The following is a 17,383-nucleotide window of genomic DNA, read 5'->3' as shown; positions in this document are numbered from 1 at the left end:
AGATGACCACAACACTGTCACTTTGAACTGTGGACTGGGGAGGCAAGGGTCTCTTATGTGTTCCATATGGCGGGTATGCTTTACGGCAATACAGATTTCTATCGCGGCAAGGCATTTGGTGCACAATCTGTGTCTTGCAGTGAAGCATACCGGCAATGACTGTTAAAGTAGCGCACACCGAGAAACGGCTTATTGGGAGAGTTGGTACATGGTTTATTTCAGGAGGGGAATGCTAGCCAACATCAAGGAAACAAGAGAAGTCATGGGGAAGACACAAACGAAGGTACAGATAAGGTGCTAGACCAAGGGTGGCCAAACTGCGGTTCCTCGCAGGTCTAAGTGCGGCTCGCGACTCTTTGGCATCTGTACTCCACTCTCTCCATCCCCCATATTTCTGTCTCTAAAGACTAGCTTCTTTATATTCTAGAAGAGACGCGCAGGTGCCAGAAACTATGTATCTCCACGTCAAGCATGTGGCCAGGAAACTTCTTTCAATATTTGGGTCCACCTACTGCTGTGAGGCACTCTTCTCAACAATGAAAGCGGTAATGTTAAAACAGCGTGCGAACCTTAGGGGACGAACATCTAACTGAGCTGCTCCCGACTACAACCACGTCCTTCGAGCCAACCTTCAAGGTGCTTGCTTAACGAATGGGGATGCACATTGCACAGGCACAAGAAGCAATCACTGCATGAGTGGCTTTCTCCGTGACCAGCAGCGTTGTTGGACTACATAATAATAATAAAAAAAAGTGCCATGCAACCTTTTTACTGCAGCTCTTGACCAAAAAGATTATTTTCTGGCTCTTTGCATACGCCCGTTTGGCCTAATGTTTTTACTTTTTTTTGTTCTATTAAACATGTCAGTTATCGAGGGCGATAACTAGCTGATTAAGAACGCTTGGGCAGTTTTATCACAAGAGAAAGGCCTTTGAGAAAAAAAAAAAAAAAAACCTTTGCAGGTGTCTTCCAAGATTTTTCTAGTTTCCTTCCTGGAAAGTTGGCTGGAAATCCCCTGCTCAAACAACCGAGAAACAGCGTATTGCGCTGAAGCATACTAATAGTAGCAAAGGATAAACCACCATGCATTAAGGCACCTTGTGTATTGCGGTGAAGCATAACGAGTGGCAAGTGCGAACCTGGCACGGAGGGCTAGGTAACTGCATTCCACAATTCTCTTCATTTACTTGTGCGCGAATTGAATTGGCACAACTGACTGTGACTAGCGGTTCAATTCGGCTCCCAGCATCTACCCACAACCTCTTCCCTTTTTGTTTTTTCCTCCTTTACACTCTGCTCAGTATAGGGTGCTCTTGCGGATCTGGTATGCATTCCATTATACACACGTGCATGAGTCCATTTGGAAAGGCCAAGTAGTTATATAAAATTTATAATGCTGCATTATTTACTGAAGTGTTGTCAGTAGTGACAAAAATTTTTCTTAGACACCAGAAAAGCAGTCAATTTCTCATGGTAACGGAAGAGGTTAATAGCCCTCAAAACGAAAGTAAAATTTTTTTCATTCATCTGGTTTCCTTCAAGCAAAGCACACAAAAATCTAAAGAAACACCTTAATTCCAAAGCTTCAAGGCTTGTTAAAATAAACCACCTAAAAAAAAATTGTGTGCTCTCCTTCGATTTTTGACACTCCTTTCATGTTCGCGCCGAAAGGACTTCTGGAGAATTCTGCGAAGTAGTCAGACTCCAAAGTAATGTTCCAGATTTTCAAGGTGCATCTCTTCTGGAACTTTAACTAACACAGTGTCCCAGTGTAACTGTTGTTGGACTCTTGCTCTTCATCGCACTGACACACTCAACTTCGATACGCTATAATATTGTCAGAAGTGCTCTGATTGCCCATTTGGATGCAAGCTGCACTATTAAGTCAGCAGGGTGCATTGATATCACAGTGGCAGAATTGTCTGGCAGATTGTATTTTCTTCACTATTTACCTTCCTAGTGGGTGACCAATCACTGGTGTTTCACATTCTGTACAACACAGCCATAGTAATTAGGTTCCATTTAACTGAACTTTGTTACCATTGCACTTATAGGCAATGAACCAAAATTAGCAGCCTTTTCTTTTCATCTAGCAATTCCACTAAAGTGAGTTTTGTGTATTGGGAGACTTTGGTACTTATAAAGAGAGGAGGAAAAGGCTACTGTGGTTCTTAACGTAAGCGCAGACAGACTTCATTCTGCCCGTGTTAAAAAGAAAAGGTTAGAGACAACCAAAACCTTCATTATGCATATGAGAGAAAAACACAGACCTATTCATTCTTGTGCTCCTCATTATCGAACATAAATGTATCAGCTGACCATGTAAATAATGATAAGATTTTATTTATATGTACAAAGGCCTTCATTCACTGCATGTTTGTTGATAATCTTACGCTATTCACAATGTACACACCAACAGTAGTGAATGACTGTTCACATATCCTGCGCTCACCGGTCACAGCAGAAGCATATACATTAGCAGTCTGTAGAGTACTAACAATAAACAGTTATAAGCAAGCATTCTAAATGCATCCACACTAAGAGGTGTTACATTACAGTTGTTCCTGGTTGCTGCGACAATAAACAGCTAATTTATTTAAACTAAGACAGACTGAGAGATTAACTTTATTTTACAAACAGACACATCATGTGCTGCTTTTGAGTTGGGAAGTTCCCTGGATGTACTGCACCACCTACCCCGAAATTCGACTAAGAAGTTAGATTAATCATTATTAAAACATCCTCTAAAAAAACATACAAGAAATCAGCAAGTCTCTTCCAGCTGAAATCAGCTACCAAGATCTGATGAACTGCTATAAACACACTAATCAAGTTCACAATTAATTGCAAGGTTTTAAAAATGTTCGAGTCTTTCTTGGGGTGAAAAAAGCATGCCTTCCGACAAAGTAAAAATGCAACACTACAAGTACTTTATGCGCGAATCGAGGTTCCTTCTGAAGAATACTCATTATTTTTCTATCATAATAATTAAAGCTGCAAAACCACCTGCTTAAGTATGAAGCTTCCACAGAATGGCAAACGCTTTTGACACCAAGGTCACACTTTTAGGCCCACAGAAGGTGTTTGCATAGGATATGTACAGGCACGAGCTAATAATGTGCTCATTTTATATTTGCCGAGTGTGTCGCTTGATGCCAAATGGCCTCAGCTAAAATTCTGCCACAGTTAGTCTGAAAAAATATAAGCCTTTGTAAAGCAGCGAGTGCAACAAAGCACACGTAATGCCAGAAATCCAGAAACGGCCCCTTTTTAGTCAATCTTTGTTTTTAAATCCAGTACGCAAAATGAAATCTAACTTTAACAATACATTATTTATTTATACTACAAGTTTATTTGTAATGCACAAAGGTGCATTCAGTCAAACGTGTCCACAGTTATGTAGTCAGCAATTACTGCACAGAGAATCTGATGTACATGCCTTGGTTTTGATGCTCTTCTCTGAACAACTGCTTCATTTTGAATGCTCACTGTTGTTGAATGCATGTGACCGATTTTGTTTATAATCCAGAGAAGTTGCCACTACTCAATATCTTTCTTTCAAGATAGTCCAGTGCAAATCCTAGCTCACTTTAACGAAATGCAATGATCTGAAGTGTTCAACATATTTTTCAGAGTGCAAGCATATGCCACAGTAGAAGACCTGCTCCAACAAGGGTCAAGGGTACGAGTTGGCAGCATGGCATAGAAGCAAGGTAGTCATCAGTGCTTGGGTTTTGATCTAGTCCAGTGTAATTTTTTTCTACGCTCTCACACAATGCAACCACTAGATACACAAGCACACCTCCTAAATGTATTTGAAGATCATCTCCTTGCGGTCAGCAACAGACTGTAGTTCCAGCTTGACAGGGCACTTGAGGATGTAGCTGAGGATCTCCTCAGTGTAGCCAATGAGGAAGTACATCTTGCGCGGAATCACCACCCTTTGCACAATGCCTCCAACAAAGATCATGTTGGCTCGACGCTTGATGAGGATCTCGGAAACAAACATTCGGTGCCACGTGCCAGTCATGAATTTGCGAATGAACATGTCTTCTACAAGTGTCTCAGAGCGCCGCAAGCCTCCCTGCAGGTTGCCTAGAAGTGACAAACAATATGGGATAAGGCGTAGGAATGGCAAACTTCCACAACAATTCACATAAGGTGGTTTCTTTAAGACAACTAACACAACACAATCTGCATTTTTATACAGATGAAAACTTAAGTTTCCTATCAAGTCTCTTAAAATGTAGGTGGTGAATGCCTCAGAATATACAGGGTGTTCAAAACTAAGCTTTATGGCTTTCTTAAAATTAGGCACTGGGAGGCACGCAAAGACCATCTGTGCAAATAAGTTATGTGGCCAGGGAGCACAAAGTGAGATGATAATTATCGCTGTCAGCAGCCAAATTAACTAAAATTGAATAATTTACTTTTCGTTGACTGCCGTAAGTGGGTTTGTTTGTATTGAAAAGTTAGAGGCAGTCGTATTTCTACACAGTATCAGTTGGAAGAATTCCTCTACCGTGTCTGTGCTCCGAGATATCCAACTCCAAATTTTAATTGTCCTTCGCATGATTACGCATGCAAGAGAGTTAGGATCGGTGCAAAGCTTCTCCCTGATGTGACGCAGCTGTTGTGTGCAGCGTTTAGTCTGACAACAGGGCAGAGGCATTGGCAAAGATAACTGTACCCCTTCTTCCCCTCTTGGCTGGCGAAGTAAAAAATAGAAAAACCCGGAACCACTGTCGTAACACGCGACCGTGCAGCCTGTAACAATGGCGGCAGCTGCCATGCAAAGATAATGGCGCGAGCAGAGAAGCCGGAGGGCAGTGCGCGCGCGTAATGGTGACTAGACAAGCGGGCATGGTCCTCGCCTGGGCTAGGCAAATATAGTAACTGCTGATTTCCAAGTATTGTAAGTTTTATTGAAATCAAGAGCAACAACTGCACCATCAACAGCAGAAATAGCTTTAGCTATGCTAACGAATATTTCATACTGCCACTTTAAGTTTGGTGTGGTCATGTACAAATCATGAAAACACTTCAGCCATCAAGATGTCAATGCCCTAAAATATGTTCAAAATGCCTCCCTTCCACAGCAACGCAAAGAATAAACCGCTCTTGCGTCGACTCGATAACTCTGCGCAGTACTTCTGGACGGATGTTTGCACAGGCAGATATTATCTTGTGCTTCATATCGACATCACTGGGCTCTGTTGCATAAACTCAATCTTTAACGTAGCCCCCCCCTCCCCCCAAAAAAATCGAGCGGAGAAAAGCCAGGGGATCCCGGCGGCCAAAACATCGCTCCTGCAAGCCCGATCCACCTGTCGTGGAAAACTTCTGTCCAACCAGCTCTTTGCCGTGGTGGAGAAATGTGGTAGTGATCTGTCGTGCTGGAACCAGACTTGGCGCAAGTCATTCAGGGAAAGATTGGAGACAAAGTCGTCGACGACAACAGATAATATTTCTTCCATGTACATCTTTCAGTTCAAGTTGTCCTCAAAAAAGTAAGGTCCAATGATCTTGTCCCCCAGTATGCCACTCCACACATTCACACTCCAGCGAACTTCATGCTTGTGCTGCCACAGCCAGTGTGGATGTTCTTGTGGCCAATAATGAGCGAATATTTACAGTGCCATTGTGGCAAAACCGAGTTTCATCTGCCCAAATTATTCTGTGTAAGAAGTCCTTTTCTTCATCAATTTTGATCAGACCCCTATTGCAAAAGTCAACCCGCCTTTAAAAGTCCGCTTCACTTAGGTACTGGTGAAGGTAAACATGATAGGGATGAAACTTATGCTTTCTTAGCACATTTGCGACTATTCCAATGCTGCGACCGCATTGATCGGCAATCTGTCGGATGCTGAGTTCTGACATCGACGTTACGCATGCGACGTCGATTTCAAAGTATTCATCGACGATTGTCTTCATGGTCTGTTTCGGACGATGGACTGACCCACTGTTGTGCGAAAGCGCCGAAACACGTTTATGAAAGTAGGCTTAGTTGGAAGGGGACGGTGTGGGTGGCGAGCCGCGTACAGCCGCATTGCCAATGAAGTGTTGCCATTCATCTCAGCCATTGCAAGTATCACGTCTATTTTTTTCTTGGGTAGAATACCTCGTCCCGCCAGAAGCAGCCATATTAGCATGAAGAGACTCCATGTGGATATTCTTGGTTATCCTTCTATACAGAGGCGCCTCTAATTCTGAAGCACTCTAGTAAATGACAGTGAAACTAACGCATTCACAAGATGATGTCCCGGTGCGATCTCAAGTAATACAAAAATGTGCCAAAAAATTACCTCCTGTTATCGCGTTTAACAGAATCACGCGTACTGCGTACGGCACACCGCGCTGTCATGTCTTGATTTCGCCAGCCAAGAGGGGAAGGGGAACAGTTATCATCTTTGCCTATGCCTCTGCCCTGTTGTCAGACTAAACGCAGCACACAACAGCCGCGTCACATCAGGGAGGAGCTTTGCGCCAATCCTCACTCTCTTGCATGCGTAATCATGCGAACCACAATTAAAATTTGGAGAAACCTCAAAAAAACCTCTGTGGACTTTTCTTCCATCATCCTTTACAGATCCTTTATTTATGTACACAGAAAACTACACACACTTGAACACACACTTGAAAAAAATAAAAAGATTTCCTGCATGAAACGCTAAAAGTACCATGCCACTGAGCTGCACCATCAATGCTGTCCTCTTATCACTTGAACTAAACTGCATTTTACAACTATTTTTAACAAGGGCAAAAAAAATGGCCTTGAATTCACACACCAAGCATTCACTCCCTTTTCCTAAGTGGCCTGTAAGTCAAAAATTTAATTGTGAGGTTTAACGTCCCGAAACTCTACAGTGAGCTATGAGGGACACTGCAGTGGAGGGCTCCAGATTAATTTTGACCCCCTGGGGTTGAACGTGCGCCCAAACCACTGCACACAAGCGCTCTTGCATTCTACCCTTATTGGAATGTGGCTGCTGCACCCAGGAATCGAACCTGCAACCTTGTGCTTAGCAGCACAATGCCATTGCCAGTCAGCCACCGCGGCAGGTTCTGTAAGTCAAGTAAGCTGTCCGCTGAGCTAGTGAGTAGGCATCTCTCTTGTGAGGGCAAAAAAAAAAAAAATCACTTTCAGAACAATGTATGATTCCCAATTCAGTTTTCTAAGCACAAGACAAGGCTGGAATCTTCTTAAGTTTTTCTCAACAGGAATGTCAGCTAACGCCTCTCCAATTCTTAAAAGAAGGTTGGCCTGCACAATGTACATAGCATGTACCACACAGTACAAGCCATAACATAACATTGCACATCGCTAGTAGAAAATTTCTAGCAAGTCCTACAGTATTAGTAATGGGACACCAAAGGTAAATATTAGGTATGTAGAAGGAGTGACAGATTACGATCCCAAAAATATCCTGGCATTTGTTCTATGCCAGAAAATGGCCTAGCCATTGAGGAAACTGGAAGTCACGACAACAAATCGCCACAGAAAACAGTTACAAGCCCATCTGTCACACAGTGCTGCAGCACATGATGCCTGCGCTGGACCAATGATCGAGAAGCTGACACTCTGCTAAGTATTTTGGGGCCTCATTACAAAGGTGCCACAGTCCCTCAAACAGTGCTGACAGAGTAGTGTGGAGAGGTAACAACAAGAAGTTCTGTAGGAATATAGCACACACTTCTGTTAGATATGTACCACTCTGGTTGACTGGTACTTACAAACAGGACATAATGCACCACCGAGGGTGATCTTTATATTTTCGAAGTTGGGATGTCCATACTGTCCTATGTTCACAACATTCTGTCATCTAAAATAGCTCCATCCTCTGAAAAATGGATGCTTCATTCACTTTGGAAGCATAATTTATCACTTCAGCTTAACATGACAAAAGCCTTTCACCCATATATTCACAAGCGGGCATCGACTATAAGCTGTTCTTTGACTCCACCTAGCAGAGTACAGCACATCCACTCAACCGAATGAGAAATGAGCTTCAATAATGCTCCTTGCCAATTCCTACGACGACGACGAGATGCTTGATAAGTGCTCTAGTGCATTCGAGTAGATGCTAGGAGCATTTGTTTACAAAATTTTCCCTCAGTAGTCACTGTGGTGTGTCACAAACGTGCAGTGACCAGTTCAGTTAACGGGCAGTGCTGCTGTCCACTTGTGTTGTGGTGGACTGTCGAGTGAAGAAACATGCTAGAATATGTGGATAAGTGTCCCTTTAAGAGGAAGCTTTAGCTGGAGGCTCCTATCTAAATACATGGGAAAGGAGAAATCATTTTTCTTGGCAACTAAATTTGATAAGGTTCATTGCATTTAAAAGCAAAAGTTAGTATCTAGTGACTGTTGGTTGCGAATTTTCAATTTAGGTCATACAATGTTTAATAAAAACTGGCAAAAATTGAAAATTTTACAGAAAACGAGACTATTATGTTTACAGCTCTGTAACTCAGCAATGAAAAACGGTATCACAATTTTGTCTACTGCACCTAATAGTACATCTAAAATAAGGTCACAAACTTGACATATACATGGCTCTCAATTAAACCACTAATATGTGAGTAGAGCTTTTGCAAAACCCTTGTAAACGATGTAACAAATGCACGTTAAGATATAAATTGACATATTAAATTTGTCCACTTTGGATGCTCTAATGAATGCAGTTTACAGACCTGTTCTTGGTGCAGAGCTACAGATTTGTAAATTTCGTGCTATTTTTTTTTCAAATTACCAATTTTTTCAAATTCCTTTTAAACCCATTCAGGCTCTAAATCAAAATTCCGCTTCCAAGAACCCCTAGAATTGAACATTCTCTCTCAAATGCAACAAATTTCATTAAAATCGGCCCAGTGTTTATCTCAGAAAAGCATTTCTGCGTTTTACATGTATTCGAATAGGCGGCATCGGAGTTGGGCCCGAGCTAAAGCTTCCTCTTTAGCTTTTCTTCTAGCCAGCATAAACTTTAATGGCGACCTCTTTAACCAAGTGCTATCAATCAAGCACTTCAGAATAATAAGGGACAATAATCAGCCTCGGCATGCCATGCTAACACTTCACCCCGCATTAAGAAATGCATCTTAAGTTGAAGCCCATGCTTGACTTGATCTAAGCGATGCCTGGCGTGCACTTGCCCAGGACACTCATTGCGTTTCCTCTGGCGTGTTCACGACAGGTGTCATTTAAATCAAGTCAAGCATGGGCTTCAACTTAAGATGAATTCTGAATACAGGGGTTAAGGTTAATCTGCTCCTGATACTATGTCCTTTGGGAGGTACAGTGCCTTTTAAAATTTCTAAAAGTGATTTTCTTAATGTTCTGTCAATAGCCAATTCTGTCTTCAGTAAGGAGACATTTTTTAGTCATTGAAGAGATTTGTTTAGTATTTCATGTTGCCATTTGCAAAAACGAAAGCAGTATATATCCCAGTACCCTTATTATAAAATATAACCAGTGAATGATTAAAAGTCAGCATTCTATATTTCAGTGTCATCTGACTTGTAACTGCCATTTTGTTTTTGCTCACCTGGTTTGCCAGATAGCATAATGTGGGAATGAAACCACATGAAAGCATGGAGGCTCATTTCGTGTCGATACTGTTGAGAGTCATTCAGGATAATTATTTGTTCTATGTATTTTCAATATCACAAGGCCTGTCAGGCTATTTAGGATACACTGAGCTCTAGAAAAGAGCACTGTGCTTAACGGTGTCATACGTATAGTACTCCAGAGAACGAGACATGTCTACTACCCTTCTTGCTTACTGCTGAAACAAGTCGCCAGTAGTTTATGTTCACCGTTACAAAAATCTGTTCATTATGTCTAACAGAAACTACCTATGTAAACTAAAATTCTATGTTCTTATAATCTTAAATAGCCAATAAGTGTATTTTCTATTCACTTGAATAGCTCACACTCTTGTATTACCAATTACACCACGGAGTTTAAGTATTCTGTAAAGCGCAACTGCACTACTACTTATCTTCAGATGCAGTAATTTGTATGACATGTCATTTAGGGGTTTTGTTTTAGTTTCAGGCTCAACAGTTTGTTTAACAATGTCAGTAACATATGGGTACTAACCCAATGTAAAAGGTCAACTTCAATAAAATTTCAATTTGGCTAAAGTGGTCATAAACAGGTAGATACAGTGTAGAAGCAATCTTAGCAAAGCCCCAGGACTGGTTAATCACAAATTGTTTTATTCAACAGCCGCTAGATAGCACTTTAGCACATGACGCGTGCACCTGGTGGTCCCAGAATCGTGCACGCTTGCTGATCTCACTGCCATGCCTAGGCACCTAGGTGGGCGAGGGTTTTCAGTGTTCTAGGTTCTGCATTGTTTCCAATGAGCCGTAATGGCAGCACTTCTTTGACTTTCAGTATCAAGAGCACCAATTGTTACTAGCTTTTTGTGAAGCAGCCACCCATATTCCAAATGTAAAATTTTGCGCAGAGTCTACTCTGTTTGCACTGTTAGAAACGAATAACTAGACCCAAGTAGATGCTGTCAAAATTCGCGAGCTTGTGCGAGAACTTTCAAAGCAGCATCACCACTCATTTTTGCTACTTTTCTGGCTTATAAAGTCACCTCTAAACGTAAAAGTGGCCTTTTCAGTATTGTGGGAACGTAAATTACCATAACTTTCTCTTTAGTGCATACATGCCAACCTGTGAACTTAAAAATTTTTAGAAGTCCAGTGGAAACAATACCAAGGGTGTGAATATGGTGTGTGTGTGTGTGTGGGAGGACTTCCAACGATAGGGTCGAACAATCCTTCGCGAACAAAATATATTTTTTGCAAATCTTGGCGCAACAATCCTAGGATGAGCCCAAATTCGCAAACATTATGGAAAATTCAGGAGAGTTGGCAGTTATGTTAGTGTGTCTTTAAAAGGGCCCGTAAACAACCTCTGACATTTTTTTTACACATTTCAAACAAACGCACACATCGCATAGAGAATGATGTGACCATCATCTCTGGCAAATGTGGCAGCGCTATGCCCTGTGGGAACGCCCTGTGAGAACGGGACAAATTCAATAATCAACCCCGAGCTCCTCTCCTGCCCTTTTCAGTGCCGCTTTCGCACATTGTGATGTCAACAGGGTGCTCCAGCTGATGTTACCAGGTGTAAAGGTGTCAATTGGTCGGTCATCAAGGAACGACAGCACCAACATGATGAGAGCTGACTGTGTGTTCCGAGAATGGAGGGGGGGACTCGTCTATTGTGCGCCACTGAACCTTTTATGAAACTTACATTTAGTCAGCTTCATGCGGTGGGCAATTAGGGGTGGACAATAGAGCATCTTTTCTGCCGTGCAGACGTGACCTGTAGCTTTCGCTGCAGTGCGTAGAGTTGGTAAGTGTATATGGTAAGTGGGGAGAGAGCACGAGTAGACGGGGTAGTGAAGGAGAGCGAGAAACAGCGTGGCCGCGTTTTCGTTCATCAAACACCTGTAATTTTGCTATTACTTTACACCATTTCAAGATATTCTTACAGCTATATGTGGATAGTACACTAGTACACATCAGCAATTATGTAAATAATTTTCGAGCTCAGGGTGATTTAGGGGCCCTTTAAGAAAAAAAAAAAAAAAAAGATGAGAATGACACATACTCGTGTTCCACGAGTTCCATGCCTTGCGGTGGGCAATCTGGTGAGGTGGGTTGGACATCTCATAGGTCAGTGGCTTGCTGTGATTGCGTGTCACCTTGTAGCGACCTGCTCGATTCTTTTGCAGTGCTGCCGTTGTATGCAAAGCTGCAACACGGCCAGGTGGTGGCAGCACCTGTGGGTGGCATAGCCTCACAAATGCCTGAGGGCAAAAGAAAAAGCCAATCAGTGTGCCTGTACAGATGTCACACAGTCATTGTAGTATGACATCACTGTTTAGCTGACCAGCAGTGTCTGAAATGGTGTGTCAAGAGACAACAGAGAGAACTGTGTATCACAGGCGCAAAATATGTGTCATAGGGGCACTGGCAAAACTGACTAAGGAACATGACCTTTACCAGAACTTCAAGGCACATTATTTCTCCAGCAAATTCAGCTTTGCACATGTTCCAAAAGAGAAGCACAAAGCCTGCTGAAAGCATAACAACAGATTTGAAATAGCTGCGCACTTATACCACACCCCCTATTTGGCTTTGCAATATATTTTAAGAAATTTTCAGTCTGGCGAAAGTCCATGTTGTTCCTTCCTTCATTTGCACTCTTATGCACAACCCTGATTAAAGTCTCAACGTGGACAGCTCAAGCATGCATGGCTCTAACAACAGTATGGTTCATGAATGGGTAAGGTTTCCACTCTTGCCAAGAAAAAAGGCATGTCTCCTTCCTGACAGACAGTGCATCATTATAACCAAATAGCTCCACAACAGTATGTAGGAAGGTGCAGAAATGTTCATGTTATTATTATGTTAAAATTTTTTAATTAAATGGGGTTTTACGTGCCAAAACCACGTTCTGATTATGAGGCACGCCGTAGTGGGGGACTCCGGATTAATTTGGACCACCTGGGGTTCTTTAACGTGCACCTAAATCTAAGTACACGTGTTTTCTGCATTTCGCCCCCATCGAAATGCAGTCACCATGGCTGGGATTCGATCCCGCGACCTCATGCTCAGCAGCCCAACACCATAACCACTGAGCAACCACGGGGGGCCATGTCATAATGTATGCTTACCAAATTTGATTTCAAAGTGCTTGCCAACTATTCTACGCCTATTTTGCCGCAAATATTTTATCTCCATTTCAAGTGAAGGAGAAAACTATTAGCAATGGGCAGTACTTGCTGAACCAGATTAAAAGGAAGTGCAGGTGGATCAAAAGAGTACAGAAGATTACATAAGTTATGCAATCTTGATCCTTTGCGCACCACTTATTTTGCAAGTGACTTTACAAAGTAGTTGCTATGTTTACTATGCACGGCCACTGGATAAAAAGGCGCAGGGTGCGACCTGCCGCATGCAACAAAAACGGCGTTATCCGCCGTTCGGGCCACCAACTGGGGGAGGCTGTTGGGAATAAATAGCACCAGAGACGCTTGAGAAACGCCGCCTGTAGACGCCGACGCGTCCCATCCCCGTCTGGCAGCGCCGTTCGGGCCAGCGCAATGGCCGCGAATGCAACTAGGGCGCTCATGCCCGCTCCTTTGCAGCCCGCCTGACGCGGCAGGCCGCAACTTTTGTTTTTTATCCAGCAGCAGTGGCTAATGTAGCTTGGTAAAGTAAGTAAAATCAAGGATCAATTTGTGTGCAGTCTTTGTCAGGCAGCCGGAAAGCAAAAACCAGGAAATGAGTCAGAGTGTCAGTGACACTACTATTATACCAGTAATGCTGTACGCTGTCGTCCTTTATGAAAGAGAACACGCGAGCGCGTGGCCTGCGCACTGCGGCGGCTGCCTATTGCGCCATCAACCGACAACTAAAGAAAGCACGTCCGTTTTGGCGTCATCTACAGGGAAACAACATAATGAGTCATGGCCGGTGGACATACGCTGCTAGATTACGCTTCCTCTCCGCTCGCGCCATGGGCGATGCCTGTAGCACGTCGTCTGCTGCCAACAAATAGAGCGTGGTGCGCGAGCACGGTCGAAACGTAGAAGCGCTCTCCGCTTACGCGAGTTGCACTTCGCCGAAACTAGAGCTATTTAGGTGAGAGCGATGTACTGAGGTGACGGTTTGGTTGTGGTTTGCCTTTTCGAAAGTGTATCACTGAATGCTGCGGAAATTTTTCTTCAACGCAGAATCCCACTTACCCATAAATTACTGGTTTGTCGGCAGAGAAACTACTCTGTCATTTAGTATATCCGCGCTAGATGCTATAACGCCATGCACAATCAAAGCACCCTGGCCGTGATGACAGCGAAGATGTTGCCACGTAAGAAACTTAAAGCAAAAAAATGTTCCAAATGTTTGTAAAAATTTTAATCAATGTTGTATCTATAATGTAAAAGACGCGAGCACAAAATTCAAAAACAGATATCAATACATTTATTGACACAAAAAAATATACGTGAGCGAGCAGAGAGGGAGCGTAATCTAGCAGCGTTTGTCCACCGGCCATGACTCGTTATTTTGTTTGCCAATAGATGACGCCAAAAGCGGACGTGCTTTCTTTAGCTGTCGGTTGATGGCGCGGTAGGCAGCCACCGCAGACAACAGATCCAGCAACAGAGAAGCCCGAGAGATCAAAATTTAGCATAGAAAGCTTTTATTGGAAAAAGGCAGCAGAAAATGTCCCTAATAACACGGCAGCAGGACCCGATGAAATCCCAACACAGCTAATCGAAAACCTCAGTCCAAAGAGCAAGGCACTGCTGACTAATGCCATAGAGCAAGTGATTAGAACAAAGAAAATTCCCATTGGATGGTGTGAAAGCAAGATGAACCTCATCTACAAAGGCAAGGGAGATAAGGATAAGACGAGCTCGTACAGGCCAGTTACAGTAATGTCGGTGATAAACAGAATGGCAATGCAAGCCATAAAATAAGAACTGTCGAAGTGGGTGGAGAAACACGATGTATTGGGGGAACTACAGAATGGGTTCAGGCCAGGCAGACACTTAGAGGATAATATGTTTGTACTAACTCAGTGTATAGAGATTTCAGTAGCTCAGAAAAGACCTTTGTCGATAGCATTTCTAGATATTAAAGGAGCTTATGACAACGTAGACAGGGAATTGCTATGGCATATTCTTAAGCACGAAGGCATAGATGACGATTTCGTGGAGCTGCTGAGGGAGATATATAGAGACAACCAAGTAAAAGTTGTATGGGAAGGTCGAAAAGGTAATGAAATAGTGGGAATTCACCAAGGATTGAAGCAAGGATGTCCTCTGTCTCCATTGTTGTTCACGCTTTACGTTAAGGGTATAGAAAGACTGGAAAACAGCGAATTAGGTTTTGATTTATCCTAGATGCGTAATTGTCAAATGGTGCAACAGAAGGTCCCTGGACTGATGTATGCAGATGACATTGTGCTACTAGCGGACAATAAAAAAGATTTACAGATACTTGTGAATATCTGTGGCAATGCAGCGACAAATCTAGGCCTTAAGTTTAGCACAGAGAAATCAGGAATTATGATCTTTAATGAAGAGACGAGTAACTTTGTGGTGTCAATTCAGCAGCAAGTAATACCCATAGTGAAGCAATATAAGTACCTCGGCGTACACATAAACGAAGGAAAGAATTACTCGAGCAACAACCAAGATAATCTGAAAATAAAGGGGAAGCGGAATGCAGCAATAATGAAACAGAGCGCTGTGAGGCCACAATAAGTATGAAGTGGTGCATGGAATCTGGAAAGGAGTGTTGGTGCCAGCACTAACGTTTGCAAATGCCATTCTATGCTTAAAATCAGATATCTTGTCGGGGTTGGAAGTTAACCAAAGATCAGTAGTCCGGTTGGCTTTGGGAGCCCACGGTAAAACCACAAATGAGGCAGCGCAGGGTGACATATGTTGGGCCTCTTTTGAAGTCAGAGAAGCACAGAGCAAAATTAGTTTTGAAGAAAGACTCGGGAACAAATAAATGGGTGGCTAAAGTGCACACGTATCTGTACCTGAAAAGCGTGGACACAGAACGGAGGAAGAGGTCAAGAAAGTTATCAAATAGGTACAGGGTAGTCGAAGTGTAAATAGACAACCAGGAGTCATCAAAAAAGTGAGAGAAACAGAGACAGTGAATTGGATGCAAAAAATGGAAACAAAAAGGACCATGGAGATTTACAAGAATGAGAAGAAATTAGAAGGGAAAATCTGTAGGATAACACAACGGGCAGTGCCTTGCTATTTGAGGCTCGAGCCGGTTGCCTAGGGACCGAAACATACCAGAGCAAATATTCGGAACTAGATGAGGCATGTGTATGCTGCAGTAAAGATCCAGAGACCACTCAGCACAGCCTAATGGAATGCGACGGGATCCACCCAGCGAGAACCCGTAGGTAACGTGCAACTCCCAGAAGCGCTTGGGTTTAAAGTGGAAGGAAACATCAACAGATCAGCAGTAGCGATAAGCAAGAGACGATTAGAGTACTGGCGGAAAAAAAGCAGGGAAAAGATGGATACGACCTGATCTCTTAAAATCGTAGGTAGCGGTACAAGGTAAATTTTGAAAAAAAAAAAAAGAAAATGATTAATTAGAGGTATACAAAAATGCTAGATAAAGAACATGTATAGTATACCTGATTAAATCAAGCAGGCTAGGTGACTATTTGTCGCCGCCCCGTTTCAAAGGGGATGCCATTAAATCATCATCAGCAGCAGCAGCAGAGCGCAGGCCACGCGCTCGCGTGTTCCCTTTCATGATGATGATGATAAAAATGTATTGTTCCCTTTCATAAAGGACAGTAAAGGTCAGTGTATGCACATGTCTACGTCAGCCTGACAAAACGTTTTTACTACCGCCTTTCATGCCCTATTTATTTCGAAGTGTATACTTCAAATAGCGCAATTCCCACTCGAGCTAGTGCAGGAGCACTCACGTTCTCTTCGGCGCTGCGAAAGATAAATACACACGCTGAAACGTGGACATACGCAGGCGGTACTTGTATATGGCCACATCCCAGCGAGAAAAACACTGAACATTTAAGTATTTTGAGCAGTATGTGGATAAGTCAGTCTTGTTTAATGATACTAAATTTCGGAGCAAAATAAGCGATAAGTACGGTTCAGTTACACAAGAATGGTGTCGGTGAAATGGAGGTTGAGTAAACGTTTAAGAAGTCCCATTAGTAGAGCTGTTACGGCGCCAATTCCTTAAGAGCGTGACGCTTAGAGATTTTCCTTAAGATCCATAAAAGAAAGCGAACATTTGTTTCACACGGCAAAAAACTCACAAAAGTGAGCTTTTCAAGAGTCACAGACACCGCACGAGCTGGAGACATGCATACAGAGCTCGCCGAAGTCATGCGAGCGCGATCGTTGCCCTTCACAACTCGTGCATTAGCCATTTCAGAAGCAGCGAAATACGTAGCAACTGTCATCGCTGTGCAGCAACACAAAGAATTCATGACTGCCTGCTCGATATCTCGCGCATGGCTTAAATAAGTCATAATAAAGGCAGAACAATTTAAATCTGGCAATATTATTTACCTTGCACAAACTGCCCATGGGGACCGCCATAATTTCTCAGCTTTGCTATGACCGAACCGCAGTTAATGTTATTAATATTGTAACAAATAATTATACAAACACTTATTTATACGCTTATAAAATACATTAATTTATATTAAATGTCTTGTTTTTATTTTGTTGTTTATTCGTTTTGTTTTTCTGCGTGGCCGTATGACGTAGATTTTGCCATGTGTTAGAGAACATGTTTAAAAGGGTAGTGCAGCACTAAACAAAAAAAATTA

The 17,383-nt window shown here is 42.6% G+C and overlaps 1 protein-coding gene across 1 annotated transcript; it reads right to left on the bottom strand.

Moving 5' to 3' along the window:
* Window positions 1-2,321: 2,321 nt before the first annotated feature.
* LOC119436864 (28S ribosomal protein S24, mitochondrial) lies at window positions 2,322-17,192 on the bottom strand. The gene is made up of 3 exons (XM_037703883.2): window positions 17,121-17,192; window positions 11,639-11,837; window positions 2,322-4,095 (listed from the first exon to the last, which is right to left on the bottom strand). The coding sequence occupies exons 1-3, from the start codon at window positions 17,148-17,150 to the stop codon at window positions 3,806-3,808; spliced, it is 519 nt and encodes a 172-aa protein (XP_037559811.1). The 5' UTR covers window positions 17,151-17,192; the 3' UTR covers window positions 2,322-3,805.
* Between the last annotated feature and the right edge of the window lie 191 nt (window positions 17,193-17,383).

Source organism: Dermacentor silvarum, chromosome 1, assembly GCF_013339745.2.
Source record: "Dermacentor silvarum isolate Dsil-2018 chromosome 1, BIME_Dsil_1.4, whole genome shotgun sequence".
Classification (NCBI taxonomy): Eukaryota; Metazoa; Arthropoda; class Arachnida; order Ixodida; family Ixodidae; genus Dermacentor; species Dermacentor silvarum.
The sequence above is the reverse complement of the archived record's forward strand: the minus strand, read 5'-3'. Positions and strand labels throughout refer to the sequence as shown.

Coding starts and splice junctions, on each gene's coding strand:
- LOC119436864 (XM_037703883.2), bottom strand. CDS start 17,150: ATGGCGGTCCCCATGGGCAGTTTGTGCAAG. Junction 11,838..17,120: donor CCATGGGCAGTTTGTGCAAG/GTAAATAATATT, acceptor TTTTGCCCTCAG/GCATTTGTGAGGCTATGCCA. Junction 4,096..11,638: donor ATGGAACTCGTGGAACACGA/GTATGTGTCATT, acceptor TGTCACTTCTAG/GCAACCTGCAGGGAGGCTTG.